This window comes from Lycorma delicatula, chromosome 6 (genome assembly GCF_047948215.1).
Source record: "Lycorma delicatula isolate Av1 chromosome 6, ASM4794821v1, whole genome shotgun sequence".
In the NCBI taxonomy this organism is placed as follows: domain Eukaryota; kingdom Metazoa; phylum Arthropoda; class Insecta; order Hemiptera; family Fulgoridae; genus Lycorma; species Lycorma delicatula.
In genome coordinates, this window is record NC_134460.1 from 27520932 (window position 1) to 27544026 (window position 23095).

General features: G+C 30.0%; 1 protein-coding gene across 2 annotated transcripts in view; it reads right to left on the bottom strand.

Annotated features, from left to right (window-relative positions):
• The window catches only part of LOC142326776 (transmembrane protein 62-like), a 91951-nt gene that overhangs the window by 61052 nt on the left and 7804 nt on the right, over nucleotides 1-23095 (bottom strand). For both annotated transcript variants that reach the window (XM_075369476.1, XM_075369475.1), the window contains 4 exons: nucleotides 21736-21873; nucleotides 12411-12721; nucleotides 4418-4560; nucleotides 2635-2790 (listed from right to left, as the gene is read on the bottom strand). In XM_075369476.1, the coding sequence (XP_075225591.1) occupies nucleotides 2635-2790; nucleotides 4418-4560; nucleotides 12411-12721; nucleotides 21736-21873 (748 nt within the window). The remainder of the gene's footprint in view (nucleotides 1-2634; nucleotides 2791-4417; nucleotides 4561-12410; nucleotides 12722-21735; nucleotides 21874-23095) is intronic.

Below are 23095 nucleotides of genomic sequence, written 5' to 3' on the forward strand. Positions count from 1 at the left end.
TTCAAGTGTAACCACATCTTGCTGTAATAGATGCGTTACATGGAAGCAGAACATCTTCAATGTGGGACCAAAGACCTCTAACATTCCACTAAATAATTTTCATAAATAAAAGGTAGTTAGGTGCAGAAATACAGTTAAATATATGATGAAATTAGTTATAGGTGATTCGGTTTTTCTTTTTCAAATTTTTGATTTTAAGAAAATCCAGTGCCCTGGGATCGGGCTGTTCCTCTACTATACCCTCCAGTAAATGTGGCGTTGGAGGGGGAGCTTTAGAAAAATGGGAAGTTGCAGGTCACATCTCAGTGGAGGTGGATGTGTGGGCTCCCTAACAGGGAGCTTATTTGGTGGCTTACCACCAGCTGTATCTACTCCTGTCCACAAAGGTAAAACTTTAGGGACAGGAACTTTCAGAAGGATCCCGCTAGTGTTAGTTTTATTAGTTGTAACTACTGACTTCTTATTCATCTTTGTTAACTCAGAAATAGTTGCAGTAAGTGAAGCAACCTGATCAGATAACATCTGAATAAGCTTTTTCAGCTCGGTGCAGGATCCGCATTGTTGGTTACCTGCATTTAAAGGAGCTTTGCTAGATGTCGCGGCGGCAAAAGAGATATTGGGTTTAACTAAGTTGCGAGAGTTGATTCATTTTCTATATTTTCTTCGTGCAGCTGGAAAGGATGGTTACAGATTCTGAGAATTGCCTTCTCTTCTTTAAAATTAAGGCAATCTCGGGAGCGAGCTAAATGTGATCCACTACAGTTCATATATTTCTCACTTTCTTGGCAGTTGGTGTCACTGGGCCTTCCTTAGCTCATCAAGCACAGATCTCTGATTTGAGCAAGACATTGTAGTGTATGACCATACCCTTGGCATTTGAAACATTGCTGTGGGTTGGGTATGAATGGTCGTACTCAAACTGATAGATAATCTACTTTTATTTTCTTTGGTGGTACCAGAAGGTTAAATGTCAAAATAAGGAAGTGTAGATTCTTCCACTCCGTTTTGCCTTTTCATTATTCCCTTCACCACCACAACTTCCTGAGTACGAAGCTCACTAGCTATTTCATTAACATCTGTCTCCAGAACATCCTGGCAAAAGATTATTCCTTGGCTAGTGTTTAATGATTTATGGCACACTGCCTTTATGTTAATATTACCAATATTGGTAAGACATAAAATGGATTGGCTCTGTTCATCACTAAATGTCTCAACCAATATTGATTTGTCTCTTAACTTCCGGATGTTCTTCAGTGAACCACCTGAACCTGTTATCAATTTATTTATCAAGAAGGGAGAAACCTTTTGAAGGGAACCTCCTTCCTGATTGTTTTGAAGAATGATAAATCATATGTTTTTATACTGTGGATGGGATGCATCACCATTCACAGTATTTTCTTGGATACAGTTTTTATCCTCATCGGACAACGCAGAGTGAGGTCTTTTCACATGACATATATTTGTGGTTTTTTCAGATATACCACCAACCATTGTAAAAGTTTTTGTGGACTACTAATTTTGGTCCCAAGAGTACCAGTGATATAATGGACCACTCCAGAAGAGCGCACACATACTGGAGCTAGAGCTAAATACAACTGAGTTTGCACAGTTACCCAGAGGACATCATTTGAAACCCACTATGTAAAGTCATTTACCCATCAGCATGATAGCTTCCATCTTGGGTTATGGTTGTGTTTCATAAGATGTCACAACACCACCGAATGTAAATGTTAGAAGAAAATATGTAGGATGTTGTGTAATTGTGTAAGGGTATATGTTGAAATTTATGTAGTGTTCTTGGTGTAGTGTATGTGTATAGTGTAAAGAGATCTGTAGCTCTGGGTATAGTGGAAAGAAAAGCTGCAGACACTAGGGCCATGGGGACGCCAAGCCCCAAAGTCTTAAAGAATAAGATTCCCCATCAGGGGTAGATCGATTTTGTTTGCAGCACTATGTCGATCAAGCACAGATGTTAATTTGTAATAACTAACTGAACATAACTCATACGCAAATGTAACTTCAATATTAAGAAAGAATAATATGTTATTTTATACGAATAATAGTTAACATTTTAAAAAGCTATATATTATTATAAAGAAAAAACTGGTATCAGTGTATTTATATACTACAATTACCTAACTACATCAATTATAATTAAAACCACACAGCCAAGTCAAATGGTTAATGAATTGTTTTTAACAGAGGAAAAATTCTTAATGGATATTTCATGCTAAGAAGGATCAAAAAAAACAATTTTTCTAATTAAATTAATGAAATTCTATGGAATTACCTAAGATGTCATTGACATGCATATTTCTTCAAATCTGGGTAAAAAAAAAACCTACATTAACAAAACTACATTTGAGTTTTATAGATCTAATTTAATTTGAGTTCTATAGATTTGAGTAACAGAGTTCCTTTTGAGGAGAGTGAATCCTAATTATTTCAAGAAGATTTACAGCTTTTATGTTTACAAATCATCATGTAGCAGGTTTCAGCAAACAGTTTACCATTTATTTAATTTTGACAGAGATTTTATTTTTTCTTTTTCAGAGAGAAAAAATATTAACAAAGAAATTGTGGCTTTAAGAAGTCGTTTTAAAAGAAATAATTTTTATAAGTTTATTTTTATACCTAATATGAGTTGATGTTTCCACTCTATGTAGAGGTTCTTTTGAAGGTACAGTAAAAAGAGCATGTTTTGGATTTGTAACCAACACAACTGGCCACTCACCATGTCTCAAATCAGTAAATGAAAACAGTCCATGATCAATAGCAGCCACTCTATACCTACATATAAATACACATATCAATATATATATATATATATATAATAAACATATCAATATACAACCAATAAATCAGTAAGGATAATAAATTAATTTAAATAAATATTTAGTAGAGAATTCCAATTTTACAAACAAAGACAATTGAAATGAAAGATCTGTGATTTGGTTCATAAAATTTTTCTGTATATTTTTTTAGAACATTACTACAAACCATATTTGTGGGTCACCTACCAGACTTTAATTTGCATTATCTTACAATAAATTATACAAGAATCGTTTCTTTGTTCATGTATATAAATAATTAATTTTCTAGATCTGAGTATTTCTTTACTTCGTCAAAGTTTTCAGCAAGCTGCAGATGTTGGACAAGAGCACTTTTTTTGTCTGTATCAATTATAAAAGTTTTTCAGCTATAATAAACTAAATTCCAGCTTCTCTACTTCCTTTTCTTCCACTAAATGAATAACTTTTAATTTAAAATGTATATTTAGAATGTTCAAAACCTAACATCTGTTTCTGATTGATAACTTTAATTTGATATTAAATACAAAACTTAATGAAAAAATTGAAATCTTCAATTTTTTTACATAATCCGAAAAACTAGATAAACATTTGTCCCGGCAGTAAATTAGTTTATCAAATGTCTTTTTATAGAAATTGCTATTGGTTTCCCATAAAAATGTTTTGGTTAATTCTTTCACTTCCTCATCATAGGCATAATAGTTTCCTCCAATGTAATTCTCTAATTTTCTGAATAAGTTTACGTCAGAGAGGGTAGTCGTAGTTTCCCACTGGCAAAATTTCAAGACAATCAATGGTTCTACAAGTGTGCATTGTCATATTTGAGACAATGAAATTATCTAAAACTTTAATTAGTCGCATACGAGTGATTTGGTAATCACTCCAAACATAAATTTGATTCTACTTGGTGGTCTACTTGGTGAAGGATTTGAATGTGATGATCATCACATATGAAATCAATGATACATGAAATATTATAACTTGCTATTAATGAGAACAGTCTTCCAACAAGTGACTAATTAAATATCAATGACCAGACATTACTAAATATTTTGAAACTAATGATATATATTCACAATGTCCAGGAATCTGATCCTTGTGTAAGAACTAATGGTTCATGGAATTTTAGAAGATTTTATTTATTTTGGCCTATAAAAATTTATTATTGAACTTGCTCTAGTTCTTCTTGACTGTGAACTATCAAGGGCGTACCTCTTTTAACATATCCATTGTGGAATGAAAACTTGCATTAAGGCCAAAAATACAAGTAAAATATGCATACAAAAATATCCAGAAGGCTTATATTATTAATTTAAATCAGTTCATGTATGTATTTTTCCAACTGCAATACATTTTTTCTAGAATTAATAAATATATTACAATAAAGTATTTCAAGGTCATCTGAACTACAAAATGGAGAAATCACTTAAGCATATGAGAATATATACACTGAAAATTGTGCAGCAGCAAACATGTTAATATCTAAGGCTCTCACCAAAAACAAAGTAAATAATTTTGTAATCAATAATAGACACATACACAATTAATAAATATAAGCACTAGCCATAATAATACAAGATAATAAGAGCAACAACAATAAAAATTACCTTCTATTTTCTTTCCAATCACCAAGCTCCAATTCAAGAAATCCTGATTTCTGCAGGGTGTACATATTTTTAACAAATCCACCTAATGTATGTAAATGACCACACAAATAAGCTGTACCTCCATCTCCTATCAGTGACCTCACCTCAACAAAAATACAACTAGTAATAATTATTATTAATAATTCATAACTAAACAGAGTTAAATAATTAAAACAAAATTTTAATTAAATAGAATAAAAATAAATGTTTTACAAAAATATCTCTGAATATCTTATAACTATCTTAAAAAAAATTAATCATATTTTAAATTGACTACCAGCAGAAAACTGTGGGATGTTTGACAGATTTTTACAATTTTGAATGAATGGAGCAAGAGATTGTTATCATATTTAACAATGCAAATTGTATTAATATCTAAACATGTTAGCAAAATAATTTCGTTCTGCAGTTTTGTAACTGAATAATAATTTACCATTTATTTTAGTTTCTATTAATTTTTCTACTTTTATAAATATCATTCAATTCTATTAAACAATTAATCTTTAATTTTAGTTAAAATAAATTAGTTGATTAGATTGTTTGGAAAACATATAACTTTTTTTATAGCTAAGCTTTTCCCATTCAACCATGACTACTTTGTTTGGTAAGCTACATGCTTATAACATATTAATTTTATAAATGTTAACATATTATTATTTTTATAGATGGTTTGTATGGTATGGTTTTTATCATAATAAACATATAATAATAATAATAGTTATTATTATTATTATTACATTCATTATTTTTAAAAGTAGTAATCTTCACACACTGTTATACCTCAGCCTACACAATTTCTTTATGGTTTAAATTCACAGTGTGTAGTGTAAGTCTCAGGACCTGAATTCCAGCTTTCTTTGATGTTACATCTACATTATCCTTTTGATAATCAAATTATTGTTCTCACATAAGATATTAGAATTACACCACTTTTGGTCCATTAGATGATCTTTGAATTGAATATTTGTAAAAAGCCAGTCATTAATGTGACCTTTTCTTCAATGTCATCAGATATTTTTGCCTGAATGGTGAAATCTAATATTCAGAATACTTTAACTTTCTGATAACTATGATTGGCTTAAACTTAGTTACAATTCTTGTTTTAAACAGTATCTCAATCTAAGGGAGTGTTATTCTTTTTTTATTAAAAAAATAATTATTTCTTTCACATAAACCACAAACTTTCAAAATATTATAAGCAAATAAACTAACCACTGCATCTTCAATAATTTAAAATGTACATTTAGAATTTTTTTTCTTCTACATCATTTTCCTCTTTAATTCCTTTTCCTTAATGTTATTTTCACAGCAAAGTTTGAAATTTATATTTACAGTAGAACTTTATAAGAAAAGATAAAATATTTATGCCTAATTACTCTAAATAAATAAAACTAATTGCAAGCAGTAAACCGATAAATGAACTATAAAAAAATATTATGTTTAATTTAAACACAACAGTAACAATAAAATAATAACTACTGTACTATAAGAAATATAAAACGACATGCCACATGTGGACATCATATAGGGTCATTCAACTACTGACTTATGATTGTACTGCGGATAAATTTAGAATACATGAACTACAAGGCATATTCATAAAGTAAGGGCCGTCAGCTTGTATTTAAATATTAGAGTATCTGAACACAGTTTCACGCAAACAGGGCCATCTATCGGCTAATTACGAAGCCACTCAGTTGTTGTATTGATTCAATAGTTGTTTGTCTGTCAGTAAATGCAGATTACAATGTCCACAACAATCGTTTCACCAGTTGTGATCTGCACACTGTAATTTGATTTTTGTGTGCAAAAGGATCTTCAGCTGCTGAAATTCATCGGCAGTTTTTGTGTGCACAACTTCCGATGAATTTCGACCTACATTCGGTCCGATGAATTTGGACCTACAGTAATGAGTGAAGGAACGGTTAGACAATGATGTTGAGACTTTAAAAATGGCTGCACAAATGTGCATGACGAAGAGTGGAGTGGCAGGCCCAGTATGCAGACTGATGAAATTTTGAACACGTGAACCAAAAACTGCGATGTGGTCAGCGACTGATGATCAGTGCTCTGGCTGATGAATTTCCGCATGTTGGACGGACCGTTATCTATACGACTGTCATAAAAACCCTCGGATATCACAAATTGTGTGCAATATGGGTACTGAAAATTCTTACTGACCAACACAAAGAGCAAAGAATGTGCAGTGGATGAGTGTTTTTGAACCGCTTTTGACAAGATGGAGATGATTTGTTTTCCCATATTGTTACAGGTGACAAGATGTGGATATTCTGCACGAACACAGAATCAAAACAACAGTCAATGCAGTGGCGCCATTCAAGTTCCCGAAAACTGAAAAAGTTTAAGCAATCTCCTAAAGTTGAAAAATGTTGGCTACCATTTTTTGGACCAAAAAGGGTGTCATTTTGATTGATTTCATGGAACATGGCTCAACAATTACAGCCGTCGTGTACTGCAAAATGCTCACCAAACAGACGTGTGATCCAAAATCGAAAACGCAGGAAACTGTCATCTGATGTAACCCTCCTGCACGAAAACACACGTCCTCACTCCGTTGCCTTAACTAAGAAGAAGATTCAAGTTTTTCGTTGGGAACTTTCTGACTACCCTCCATATAGTTCCGACCGTGCACTTAGCGACTATTTCCTCTTCTTGCATTTGAAAAAGTGGCTTGGTGGACTACAGTTTGAAAACAACAAGAAATTCAAGACTACCACTGATTCAATTCCAAAGTGGCAAACTTCTATGCAGAGGGGTTAAGAAACTGTACAGCGTTACAAAAAGCGCTTAGAACTGAATACCAGTTATGTGGAAAAGTGAAGTAGATATGTAGTAAACAAAAACTGTATATAAAAACCTTTTCTCACAAGTTAATTTTTTTTAATGACCAAACAGTCCTTTATAAATATGCCTCGTAAAAAAGAAGTAACTTCAGTAACAATTTCCAATCATAAATGTGTCAAACATTTATCTGAATTAACTTGTTCACAAACTTATTTACAACCAGTCAGTTTATTACTAATTTATTTTAAATTATTTATAAAAATAATTTTTGCTTGGACACCTTAATCTAAATTAATATATATGGAAGTCTCCCAACACAGAAAAAAACCTTGCATGGAATTTTCCCATAATGTGTAAAGAGGTGATGTGTTGGTCAAATTAAATAAAAAACCAACAAATGCAACCTGTTGATTATGACAAACCGTCTTTATTTCTTTACTAGAAATAAGATGGGTCTACCGTGAAAATGTTACACGGTTTACGTATCATTACACATGAATTTGTTAAATATTTTTGCCAATCGTCATTCATATATGCTGTACGTGCTCACATTTTTATTTTGAATGAAGCACATTCATTTTTGAATGTTTTTATTATTTAATTTTTATTTATAAACATTTATCTAAAATTATACTTGTGTTTTGGGGATTAAAAAGGAAAATATTGGGGTTACAGCTGTGTTAAAATCACCACTCAATAAACGGCTAAAAATTTTAAGCATTTTTAAGCTTTTCATTGTAAAAGTTTTTGTTGGTGTTAATACACTAAATTCATGAACATTATTTAGTTACAATTGGCAAAAACATTTAACAAAATCATGTGTAATGAAACATAAACGATGTAATAACATTTTACACTCTAGCCTCACATGCAATCCTCACAGGAATCCCATTATCATTAAACAGAATTTTGTTTAATTTATTTAATATTACTTTATTTTATTTAACATAAATTCAATTCTATTATTTTTATTATATTATTCATTTGATTGATTTGAATCATTCTGTTCAAACCCAGCTAACAAAGTGATAGAGGCACATAGTTCACAGTTCATTAATTCAACTCATTAAAGTTTGCGCTTCATTCAAAATAAAAATGTGAGCACATACAGCAAACAAACCAACACATTATGCTTCTTGATTTGGAAAACTAAATAACATTAACAACTTCAGATTTAAAAAAAAAAAGAATGATTTCATTCTTTACATTCTAACTTTCTCCCAATGGACATAAATATCTCATATTATAAAAAAAGTTTCCTATAGATCAACTTATAATTTATAATTATCATAGCAATACAGATAATTCTTCTAAAAATGAAAATAAAAAACATATTTTCTATGTTAACAATTATTTTTTGTACAATATTGTCCATTCAGACACAAAACTCTGCTTCTCCCTTCATTATATTACATAAAATCAGTAACCATGCCTTTTCTATAACAATGTTTATAGTTGCACAACTTTGGCTATAATGTGATAAAAGAAAACAATAAAATCATCAATAACTCTCTTATGATCTTACTGCAAAGGTAATTATAAACATTAAAGAAAGCGTTTGGTATGATGTTTCAAAAATACATGAGAAATAAACTGATATGAAATTAAGAATTATTTATACTTTATAATATATTATACAAACCTGCAATTATTAAACTAAAACTTTTTTTTTAAATTATCTAACGACAATATCCACTCAAATCTATGGATTATTATCAACATACATAAATGAATCACCTAATAGCATAATTCATCAACTGTAAGAAAAATTCTTTTAGTTTTTAGACTCTCTTCAGTTTCATTCATTCTTTTTTCCTTCGTATAAATAATAAAATTGAAAAAAAAATGATCAAACTGAAGGTGTTTAAATATTGAAATAATGTCTCATTTGACAATAAAACAGCATTAATTATTATATATGTACGTAGTTCAATTTAATGAACTGCTTGTAAATTCAACAAAAATACAAATATTAATGTTAATAAATGAAATACAAATTCAAGAACTGAACAGAACTTACAGAGTGAAAAATGTCTTAATTCTTACATCTTCATTCTTGATTTTTATTTATAAATGTTACATTGTGTTTTTATTACATAAGTTATTAATGCAGTGTTTTATTTTGTTTAATATATATATTTGAATTCTATTAAACAAACCACCTGAACAGAATACTGAGATAATACATATCTTAATTTTACTTCAAAGTACTTTTGCAGGATCCTGCATCCTCAGTCATAATTGAAATAATTATGACCGACTAATAAGTAGATTATTGCATATTAAAATACATCTTTTAATAATAAAATCAGATAAAATAAATACATCGGTTATCATGAAAGTTAAACAATACAATAACTTAATGAAACAATACATTTGTTTCAATAAATTTATAATAAATTTGAAGAAATTATACAGCAAAAACAAATAGATCCTTTAAAATTAGATTTCTTGAACATTATAGAAATTACAAAAATAATAAATCAGGTTTATCTAATATGGTAAACTATCCAATAAACAACAAACATTCCACTGAGTGACTGAAGATAAACCGAAATGGACATGGGAGAGGAGAAACTGAAAAGCGTTAGTGTATTTGACATAGCAACAACCAATAACATTTTGAATGCCATGCAGCAAGCTGTGATGCACATTAATCTTGAATAGCAAGAGGAGAAAATGACCTGTAGCTGTGAAGGAAATGCAGTTGAAATACAGCCAACCACCAATATGTGTGTGTATGCACACGCGCGCATGTGCATGTATGTGTGGAGGGGGTGCACATGAGTATGTGTGCATGCACAGGCACATGTGAGCATGCGCGCATGCACACATACACAACTACAAAACTGATGAAGGATACTAGAATATTCATCATGGAGAATATTACACACAGGGAAAATCAATCAAAGGAGTGCAAGAAAAATTCCATGCAGTGTTCAACAGTGATCCATCTGCCAAATCACCCATACACGAGCTCATAAAAAATTTGAGCGAACTGAATCTGTGCTTAATAAGAACCACCACTACCCAACTGTGAAAAGGACCAAGGCACAGAAGGAAGATTCACCAGCGAACATGCCAGCACATCCAAAAGGACCTGAACCTGAAGCTATACAAAATCACGGCTTTACAAGAGTTAAAGCATAGATAACATGATAAATGTATACAGTACTGCAGATGGCTACTGCAGGAAATCAAAAGTGATTTACTCGAACCAAACCACTACTTGACGGATGAGGCCCTGTTCCACCTCAGTGACTACGTTAATTAGCAAAATTCACGACGTTGGTCAGTTGAAAACCCGCAACAAATATTCAAGCTATCACTGCATGATGTAAAGATTGGATTGTGGTGCTCTATATTGAGGATGAGGATCATTGGATTCCATTTTCTTCAGAGACACAGTGAACTCAGCATATTACATTGCCAACATCTTCCAGCCCTTCATAGAGCAACTGACACCAGACAAACATGTTTCATGTATTTCTAGTCGGTTGGTATGACAGCACACACTTTCTTGGAAGCAGTACACTCAGTTTTCACACCTGATAGGACTGTCGCAAAGGATTTATAGTCTCCATGGTAGCCTGATCATGGTTTACCAGAACTATCCATGAACTCTTGATGCACTGCATCAAAATATACGCAATGCCACCTCCAACATCAAATGGAATGATGAGTTACAAATCACACTGAATGCGATTCATCAAACCAAACTGTGCCTGGACCATGGTGGTCAACATTTCCAATAGTACCTATAGAGACCTGTAAAGATGGAAGAACCCATGTAAGCAGGATTTTCTTACATTTACTTGTATAATATTGCCTTAAGTTCATGTGTTCTTTGTTTGCTTTTGGGTCAATTTGTCTTGGATCACCTTATATTTCCGATATTAACACAAATTTAGAAATATTAGAAATTAATAAAGATAACATAAAATTAAATATAATAGAAGAATATGACATATATAAAAATACAAACAAAATTTCAATCTGATAAACCAAATTGAAATTTGAGGCAGACGGTCTAGTAAAAAATGCATCAGATAGCAGCCCTCATGTAAATTAATACACAATTTTAATATTTTTATTTTTATTATGCACTAACAGAATTATTTCAATCATGACTGAGAATGCAGGATCCCACAAAAGTACTTTTGTGAAAAATTAGGGTAAGATACAGTACAAATACAAGAACAATTAATCATCATTCACGCTATATCCAACAAAGCCAGTTAAAATATTCAATATGACAACTACATGAAGATGCACTTGTTCAGTCCAAGTTCTTTTCAAAATTTTCTATTATGGAGGTTTATGAATTTAAAGTGATGGCTAATTAACCTGACTGAACAACAACATTATAATCAAGAATTTTCATGTTTTTGGCACTGCTCTTCCTGAATCTAAACCTTAAGAAACAAGAAATCATTTGCCAGTAAATTTAAAATAGCTTAACAACTTAAGACAATGGACAGAAAACATAATATTGTATTTAAACATAGAAATATAAATAATTATTAAATTCTTTTATTCTATTTTGTAATAAGTACACAATTAAAAATTACTAGATCTTATAAGGAATAAGAAGGTGTGCTACTGCACAGATAAAAAAAAGAAATACTTCAGCATTTACCTGGATGACTTAAGGAATCTATGATTAAACCTTGATCAGAGCAGAACATAAAACCACATCTATTTATAAAATAAAAAATGAACAGTTTATGTTCATATAAATAATTTAAGATAAAAATGCACAAAGTAATATTAAAGTAAATGTGTGAAAACATTAAATATATAGAAGTATTATAAAATAAATCATCATTCAGAAGAGATTAATAAAAATTATTTTACAATATATTTTTATAGAGTAAAAGATAATTTTTTAATTTAATTTCAAATAAATTGGTGGGAGGAATTTTAAATAGGTCAATGATTTATTACAAACAGCTTTCTTGTAAGTCAAAATATTGCGTTCAAATTAAAAAAAAATAGTTCTTCTGCCTGGTTTTATGGAGGTGAAAGTTATTCTTTAGGAATAATGACTGATATGTTCAGCAAAGTTTGCACATTGATAAATACATAAGTAAAAAAATTGTAAATATATACATACACATTTCACAATTATACATTAAAATCAACTCACCCCACCATTCCTGTTAGGAGATAAAATACAAGAAGTTGGATAATGTCCAAACCAAATTGTACTATTACTTGGACTAGCAATTTCAGCTAACTTTCTCACATTTGATATTTCAGTTTCTGTTAGAATTCCCATAAAATTAAATGGTCGACGAGGTCCAGGATCAAGGCATGCATCCAAAGCAATAAATGAATATAAATTACCATTTTTATCTGTAATTTGGTGTATATATGATTTAGGATTTTTTATGCCTTGAACAGAATAACTTCTGAAATAATTTTCTTTAGAAATTGGTCCAGGTACATTAAAATTATCTGAAATTAAAAAAAATGTAATAATTCAAAACAGCTAGAATAAACAACATATTTTTTAAGAAAGATTTTTAAAATACTAATATACTTTGCATATAAAAATTAATTAATAAAAATAAAATGAAAATCTTTTAAGTATAGTTAATTACATACATTTTCAAAAAAAAACATTAATATTACTTACTTCATAGTTGGTAAATTAGTATTTTTCATGGGCTTGCATAATGAAAAAAGTAATAAATATAAAAGCATGATGAGAATTTGGTATGGTAATGATCAGTGTGATCATTGTGTGTGATCAATGTGACTTGTAAAACATAGGTAAAAATAAAAATAGTCTTTTCATGTACATTTTAAATAGTTAATTTTGTAAAAATAATATAGAAAATGTGATGAAAAGCTATACTATAGCTTATACTATAGCTTTTCATCACATTTTCTATATTATTTTTACAAAATTAACTATTTAAAATGTACATGAAAAGACTATTTTTATTTTTACCTATGTTTTACAAGTTTAAATGACACATTTATATTAATTGATAATAAACTAGTTTTGTATTTTCAGTCATAGCTTAAAATATAAAAATAATATTTTATTAACTTAAATTAATTAATCTGCACAGTTAATTTTTTTTTCTTGTCATTTAATCTATTTAAATAATTAAAAATAAGCAAAAAAAAATTATTAACACATTTGAATAATTTAACTGTGATTGTACCATCTGGAGAAATGAATGTTTCATCTGCTGCTGTAGGATACATATTCTGTCAAGAGTTGTTGACCACTTAAATTGCCCAAACTACCTACCATCTACTCTAATGTGTCTTATATAATCTTTTGTAATGTGTGAAGTTTTGATCAATGGACAAATAAATTTAAAAAAAAAATTCATTGTAGATTGATTCTGATTAACTTTAAAAGTATACAAAAACGGAACAACAATACAGATTATTCTCTTGTCAAATCTGTCGATCTCTGTGGCAGAGTGGTAGCATCTTTGCCTTTTATCCGGAGGTCCCGGGTTCAAATCCTGTCAGGCATGACAATTTTCATGTGCTATAGAATTCCATTTATATATCCAGCTTCAAGCTTATGTGGCAATATCATCAATCAACAAAAAAAAAATTACAAACTATTAAAATCTTTTCTGATTTGTGATTTTTATTTTTATGTTACCATGCTGAATATATGATATATCCATATACATAATGCTACTACATATTTGACAAGTAGATTGCTCAGTATCCATTTAATTTGAAATTACAACCTTTCAAATTAAATTAAATGAGACATTTTGATGTTTGTAATCTCCCTTCAAACACTGAATCTACCATTTTTACATATCAATAAAAAACAAATATCATTAGCATTTAACAACTTGAAACTTTACAAATTTACCATTTCTGATATATATTTAATAATTTTTTTTTTTTTATAAAATTTTGTTGATCATTCATTATGATTAATGTATTTGGCTCTAGTGGTAGATGGACAAAATAAAAATACATGTAAGAAATTTGATTTTTGAATAACAATATATTTTTTCTACTTAAACATAATTCCGTTAATCATCTTTTGATAATTCCACATCAAAAACTGACTTTATTACTTGCAAAATGGAATTTATCATAAATAACATCTGACAGCATATTTCTAGTACCTTATTATTCAATTATTCTTTGTAGCATTTTGAATTCTAATAACTGCTTATAGTATCTTATTTTAGTGTATAGCTCAGGTTAGCATTTAACTTTTCCATGGTTGAAGATTGTATCAAGTCCTGGCCAGATCAGTTGAATTTTAATTCAGGATCATAATTAAAGAATGTTGGGGTTTCAGAAGCTCAAATCAAGGCATCAGGGATATTTTAGAAATATACTGGTAGCACTGAAAGTCTCCACCAAAGACTTTGTATAACAGCCATTTCAACCATTTATCACCTATTTATTTACTCATACAAGATACAGCTGAACAGTACTGTTCAAAGAAAATGTAATATTACTCTTGGAACATAAAGAGTGATTTAGGTATTGTATAATTTTGCTTTTAATGATCAAAATGTAGAAATAATTTTTTTCTTTTAGTAGTTGCATTATTTTTTTTCTGTTTTAAGGAATCATTCAGCAATAAATTTTATAGATTCTTCTGTCTTCTTTCATAATAAAAATTTTATTTACTCCTGAAGATTTGATTTAAAAACTTACTATTAATTAACTACAATATGTTTTTTTTTAGACTGTGTCAACATCCCAACTCTTACTTTTTAAAATTTAATTTTAACTGAAATTAAAGAACAAAAACTTCAGCTCCTTTTTCAGTAAACTACTGACCTTTAATCTATACCTGTCTACATAAAAAATATCCATTTAATTACCCTTAATTAATCACAATTAATATACATTCTAATCAAAAATTAAATTTAAAAAATAAATTATAACACTGATTTCAATAAATTCTAAAAAATGATAAAAATCTATCGAACTGAAAGATAATTTTAAAAGAAAGTTAGAATACACTTTAAGGTAAACAACTACAAGAAAACCCAGCCCTTAAACATTTTACAAGCATTAACTATACATAAACTAAACATTAACTATAGCTGCAATAACACACATATGAGGCCCTTTTCTGCAGTTTCTTATGTACACCTAAATTAAATATAATTATTTCGATTCTATTTAACTTTCTAAGGCTAAAATTCTAAAATTAAACTGGTAAAGTTACCCAAAATTGGAAGCAAAAATGGTAGCAAAATGATATAAGATCAACAAAAAAAAATAATAAAATGTAGCCAAAAAATATAGTAGTAATCTCAACTGACAAGTTTCTCATATGCATAAAATTTTGGGAAAATATTTTAAAATACGCAAATAATTGTTTATAATACTTTCTACAAAAATGGAAACACAGGTATTAATCATAGAGAAATTTTAAATCATCAACTACATGCAGTGAAACATGGTTTTTAAATCTGACTTGAAAAAAAAAAAAAAAAAATTAAGTAATATTTATATATTTAATAACATATGCAAAAATGTTTTGATTAATTTGTCGCTGCAACAATTGCTGAAATAACTGTAGATAAAACAGCATAAGTACGTAGCCCTTGCAGATAACAGTAGCATAAACCAATTTTAGTTTAGACTAATTTTAATGACATTTTTACACTAAAATATAAAGGAACAGATTGCCTATAAAAATAGATCAATGTAATTTCTTCATATAACATTCTTTCAGTAAAAGAAATGGTTATCTTTTTCAATGTATTTTAATAGAGTGTAATATCAGTCCACAAAGGAGTTACCTGGTCAAACATTTCTACATCATAACTAAATAAACAGGGTTACTAAGAAATCATTATTTGAGTATGTCAGTCTTGGGTAGTACTTTAAAGCTACAATTAAGAGTAGTATTACTCTAATACTACTCTTAATTGTAAGTGAGAAACTCTTTCTTACTTCATATTTTTATCTTCAAAAATTTTCCAGCAAGATTCACTAGCTTGTTTACCTGCACTTTTCATGACTACGAATGAATTTTCATTATAATAAAAATATTTATTTACAGGATCCTCTGTAATAATATTCAGGGCATCCCATGAAAAAATGGAAAAACATGTCCTTTTCTTTCAGGACATGTTCTACTGATGAGTTAACTGACAAATAAAAAAATTGGTATAGAAAAATAAGTTTTTTTAAAAATTTGTAGTACAATAGCTTTGTTAAATGACTAATAAATGCAGAAGATTTAGTAACAAAACTTGTGGAGCAAAAATCTGTTTTTTATTGAAGCAAAACAAATGAAAAATAGATAGAAAATCGCACTATTCTTTCTGTACCTAATAAATATTAATCTTAAATAGCAAAACAAAAAAATAAAATGATAAATGTTAACAGAATAATAAACCTGTTACAGTAACAGTTCGAAATTCCCTCCTTCACAATATACACAGCACTCTGCCCAATGTAAAATATTTCCAGTGGCTTTCCGTATCATCTCAGGATCATTTCGTATAAATTCAATAGCATTTCCTATTTTAATGAGTAACTCTTCTTCAGTATTAACTTTTTGTTAGTATAGTAACATTTTCAAATGGTCCCAAATGAAGTAATCTAGTGGCGTTAAGTCAGGTAATCATGGCGGCCAATTGATTGGTTCACCATGTCCAATACAGTTTAAGAAATTAGCTTTCAAGCGATTTTTAGCTATTAAAGAAAAATGTGGCATTGCTCCATTGTGGTGAAAAATCACTTCAATCTGATTTGAAAAGTAACATTCTCCAAAAGAGCAATTTATTTTTCAAAAAATGAATGTATGCATCTCCTGTAAGGTTTCCATTGAAAACAAATGGTCCCAGAATTTGTCATAAATAATGTCACACCAAACATTAATGTGAAATCAATGTAGAAAACTAGTTTCCACAGTACCAGGTGGATTGTCTTCACTCCATAAATGACTATTTTTAGAACTGAAGACTTCGTTTCTCATAAAAGTGGCTTCATCAGTAAATAAAATTGGATTTACCTAATCATTATTATATAGAAGCTAATGACATAACTGCTATCTATTGGCTGCAAATTTTGAACCTTCTGCAGGCAGAAAGGATAAAGATTTTCTTTCCATAGCATCCGCCAGACTTTGTTTTTTGACAAACCATTGTGAGATGAAATTTTCCTTGAACTAGTGTCTGGACTATGCTGAATCACATGATGTTCATCTTTAACACAATGATTTACTTGGTGTTCAACAGAAAAGGAACATCTTGAAAATGACCCTTTCGTTCGTAGATTTCGATACACCAAAGATGTTTATAAAGAATTCTTTACAAAGACAGTTTATTACGTACAGAAAGAATAATACGATTTTCAGTCTATTTTTTATCTGTTTTTCTTCAATAAAAAACAGATTTTTAAACGTTTTTAATTGGTTTGGTTAATTTTCAATTGGTTAAATTTTTAATTGGCTACATTTACATTAATTTTCACAGAATTAAATTTTGTACAAGTTTTGCAAATAAATCTTCCACATTTATTAGTCACTTAACAAAGCTATGTACTACAAACCTAAAAAAAAAGCGTATTTTTTGATACCAATTTGTTTTATGTCGGATATTTAAAAAACTACTGAAGTTACAGTTCATGGACCTATTTTATCCTATTTCCCAGCTCAAATTATATAAGAAACCTTCAAGTTCACTCCTTAATTTGGATCCCAAAGATTATAGTAGGGCTTCATTTTATTAGAAGAACTAATATTCGGGCAAAATCGTTCGCTACCTGTAACACAGAAACAAAGCGTTTCCAGACCTATGTTTATGTGAAACCTTTTTCATTATTTTCATCAGCAGAATGTGTCTGAAATTTTCTCAGTTTCTTTGTGAAACATTCTGTATAACGCACAACACTGACAGATTCACAACTCCACAACAATGTCAGCTAGGTTACCGAACATTGTTATAAATTTTTTTTCTGGGATGGTGTGAAAGGTATAGCATACACAAAAGTGAAGGAAGAATTAAAAGAAAATTTTCAGTTGGCTTTTAAAAATAAATTTTGATCATACTTTATATGAAAAAAATAGCGTAATGTTTAATTACTATCATTATAAGATTACGTGGATTTATGATACTACTATTATAAGAATACTGCTTATCCATACAAAAAAAGAAAAAGTTTTTGGTTTTACAACTTTAAATTATGAAAATAAAGACTTATTTACCAAGTTGTAAATAAGCATAGTATAAGGATAAAAAAAATTTATTTCTTATCAATGTAATAAACAGTCAATATTATAACACAGTGCAATTGAATAAAATACTTCTTAAAAAACCATTTTTATTATCTTTACGAAAAATATACATTAAATATTGTATAATATTTAATTATACAATATTTCTGGAATTTCTGGATAAATTAGGAAAATGCATTTCAAATAGCAATTATAGTGCACCATATAAATGTACACCTCATGAGAATGTGACTTTACACTTTGCAAGTTAGTCACCAGCTACATTCATATGTCTTTTGGTGAAGAGGGTAAACTGTTTAATCACAAATGTTAGTTCAATTTAGACATTGATTTCAATCAATGGGTGATAACTTTCAGATTATATTACCCGATTATATATATATATATAATACTTCTTGGAATTTGAACCAAACTTAAGTACAATCAATAAAAAATATCAATCCACTTTCCTAAATTTTACAAATTGCAGTCTACCAAATGAGTAACTTAAAATAGAACTGAATCAGCTTCAACCGCAGTTACTTGAATGTTACTTATAACATTAATATTTGGCGCCACTACTAGGAGCAACACTATTGGTTGTATACGATACTACTTTTGTCTATTGTTATCAGTTGTAAATTGTCTGTGTTTCAGTGCAGTATAGTTTCATTCTAAACAATAATGTTTTTTTTTTAAATGCCTGCCTTATTTGATTGGAGAAGGTCTGCTGTACTTGAAGCTTATGTACATTCTGGATCTTCTGAAGAAACACATTAAATATTCTTTAAAAAATCACTGAATGCCAGGATCCCAATAAAAAATACCATACATAATTTGGTTAAGAGATAGTGTACAACAGAGTCATTTTCATATGTAAAATATAATAGGTAAACCTTCCATTAGGACTTCAGGCTACAGCCGATATTCAAAGAAGAATTTCTGCCAGTCTAAAAAAATTTATACACAAATTATTACAAGAGGTGTAAAATAAACATCTTGCCGTAACATTCTTCATGATTTAAATCTGGAACCATATCTTGTATCGACTGTATAACAACTAAAACAGGACATACCATGACATCTTAATTAATACAATTGGCTTCTAAAAAATGGTTGTTGGACAGATAGAACCAATGTTATATTTCATATCAGATGAGGCACAATTTCATTTATCTGGGCATCTTAGTTTGCAAACCTGTTTCGGGGTGACTAAAAATGCTCATAATATGTTTGAGTATGATGAAAAAATCAGGGTGTAGTGTGCTGTTACAGGTAATCATATAGTGAGGCCAATATTTTATGACTGGACTGTCAATACAGAATTGTACCTTACAATTTTTGAAGAATTCTACTCTCAGCTAATAGATCGTGAAAAAGAACATAGCTTCTTTCAACAGGATAGAGCAATGTGTCACTCATCAAATGAGTTAATAGCATGTCTTCATATACATTTTACAGAAGAACGAACTGTCAGCAAAGGATTTCCCATATTTGTCTGGTTGCAATTTTTCTCTTTGGGGCTACTTGAAGGATAAAGTTTATGAATCAAATTCCCACACTACAGGTGAACTAAAGGTAAATATTGAACAAGAAATCAATGGCACTGACAACATTTTGATCAGATGATGTCTCAATAGGATCACTTTACCACAAAAGTACATTACTGCGCAGGCTGCTCACCAACATCTTTTGTATAAAAATATTTTAAAATGTAAACTTTTATTAGTGTAGAAACAGAATTTAATTTACATTTTCATTTTTTTTATTTTACTAGTAAAATGTTACATGTCGCAACTGTAGTCTGTAGTAGTTTGTTTATAAGCTGCTCACCCTGAATAAATCAAAAAATTAAATTTAGGTTTATCTGTAATTACTTATACTAAATAATAATACATTTAAAGCTAAGGTAAGATTATAATAAAACAAAATGTAATAATAATTTAATCCTATAAACATATAAAAGACATGGTTCAAAAGTAACAGCCGATGAGTTATAAATTGTGATTGGCAACACTGATTGGTTTGTGCATGTGTAGTAGCTTTAAGTGATCTGCTGGGCATGTAACAGTCACACTGCATTCAGTTCAATATTGTTTGCCTTTGTGAGACAGTTTTTTAAAATGTGCTGTAAAAACAAATCCCACCAGCTGTGAAATACGATCAGTGATAAGATTTCTAAATGTAAGAGGACTTAATGCTGCTGAAATTCAACCGTCAATTGTGTGAAACATATGGACCTACCATGATGAGTAAAGGATAAGCGAGGCAATGATGTAGTCAGTTTAAGGAAGGCCGTTCAAATATTCATGACAAACAGAGAAGTGGCAGGCCTAGTAACTGAACTGAGGATATCATTGAACATGTGAATGCAAAAGTGGAAGAAAATTGTCACTTTACAATTAGCAATCTTTCTCTAGAATTTCCAGGAGTTTCAAAGGCAACAATGTTGAGAATTGTGACTGACACTCTAGGCTATCATACTGTACCAAAATGGGTGCCAACAATTTTGAAAAGTGCTCACAAAGATCACAGAATGACATCTGCACATGCTATTCTCAGCTACTTTAATCAGAAGACAAATTTTTTCCCCATGCAGTCATTGGTAATGAAATGTGGATTTCGCATGCCAATGCTGAGACGAAACAATAATCCATGCAGTGGCCTCATTCCAGTTCATCTAAATTGAAAGAATTCAAACAAGTCCAGTCTCATATGAAAATCATGGCAACTGTGTTCTGAGACCAAAAGGGTATGCTTTTGATTGACTTCATGGAACATACATTACATCACGAGTCTATTGTAAGACACTTTCTAAATTGCATTTTGCCATTCACAACCGGCAATAGGGAATCTGAGTTCAGGAATTGTTCTTCTTCGCGATAATGCATGTCGACAGATGGCAGTATGCACAACAGAAACAATTCATAAATTCGGATGGGAGGTTTCTGATTATCTCCTTAGTCCTGATCTCACATCCAGTGACTACCACTTCTTCCTATACCAAACACTGGCTTGCATCTCAATGATAATAGAAAAGTGAAGAGTTGAAGATCTTGCTGCAAAAGTGACTACAATCCCAGGCAACAGAATTTTATGTAGGAGTTTGAAGACGCTTGTTTCATGATATCAAAAGTGTTAGTAACAAAATGGTGATTATGTAGAAAAATAAAGTGTATGTGTAAGTATTTGAAAGCATTAATAAAGTTTTTATTTTGTCAACTGTTCTCATTTTGTTACCAATCGGCCCTTGCATTTGAACCGCACCTTGAATTTTTTTACATACCATGATTCCCTCTGACATCTAACCATGTAGTTTTTTCAGAAATTTTGAATTTATCAAGGGTATTTTTATAATGTTTCCACTCATCTTCAAACTGTTTTGATCCAATATTATTAGCATGTTTTGCGTCAGTTAAATCACCTACAAACAAATACTGTCACATTATTAAATTATGCAAAATAATATATAGTAATAAATAGTATGTATCTTCAGTATAAAATATTACTTCAACATTTTAATAGCAAATACCTGTTTTAAAATGCTTTACATATTTTTGTAACATGCTATGATACTGTAATTAATAATAGAAATAATCTCTTTCTACTAATGGAAAAGAAAATCTTTTTCTATCCATTTTTTGTGATGACACTTTTTTCTATAAACGTTATTCTAAATTTCCAGAGCAATACAAATAATCTCTCCAATAGTTCCACAGAAAAGTGAAACCTGTAAGGCAACAATAACCTTACTACAGTACAGTAAGGTTGTACTAGCTTTTTCAAGTTAAGCACAGAAATTGTCTAGTTTGCCACCTCACCTTCTTCATCATTTGTTTTTTTCTACACAGCTTTCTTTAAAATTCTTTTCTTTATCACCACTAACAAAATGATATCAGAAAGTTTCTGGATTATGCTGCCAGTAAGTATATTTACAATGAAATTGGTGCCAGACATTTAATTCCATTACTCTTAATTAATCTGCCAAGCACCAAACATACAACTTTATAATCCCATATACAATTTGCAGCTGATAAATTCAAATAAGATGCTTACATGAAGTTTTGCGTAAAACTCAGTAAAGCAGATACTGACACTTTCAAATTGTTTCAAGATGTTTTTAAACAACATTTATTACATAATGTAGTATTTTTTTTAAGTGGCATGCTTACTTTAAAGCTGGTTGAGTATCAGCTAAAGGCAGTTGTTCAAGGTGGTCAACCACCAACAAAACACCAGACAATATAGAAAAGATTCAGGGTTTCACCGCCAACAACAATCAAACAATACCAAACAGTCCATGAATTGTGTGAAAAGACTGGAATAAGTTATAAGGCCTGCCAAGAAATCTTAACTGAAAACATGAACATGCACCACATTTCTGCAAAGTTTGAACCTCAGCTCTTGTTACCTGATAAAAGCAGTGGCTTGTTAGTGAAGCTTCAAAATATGGCTAAAGATTTAAATCTCACCTCTAGGATCACCACAGAAGATTAAAGTTGGGTTTTGCTACAATCTGGTGGCAAATCAATACAATTGCAGAGGAAAATCTATAATCACCATTACCAAAAGACACTTGTCCACAGTACACTTGTATTTTTAAATCAAAAGCATCATTTACAGAGAGCTTGTTCTTTAATGTAACG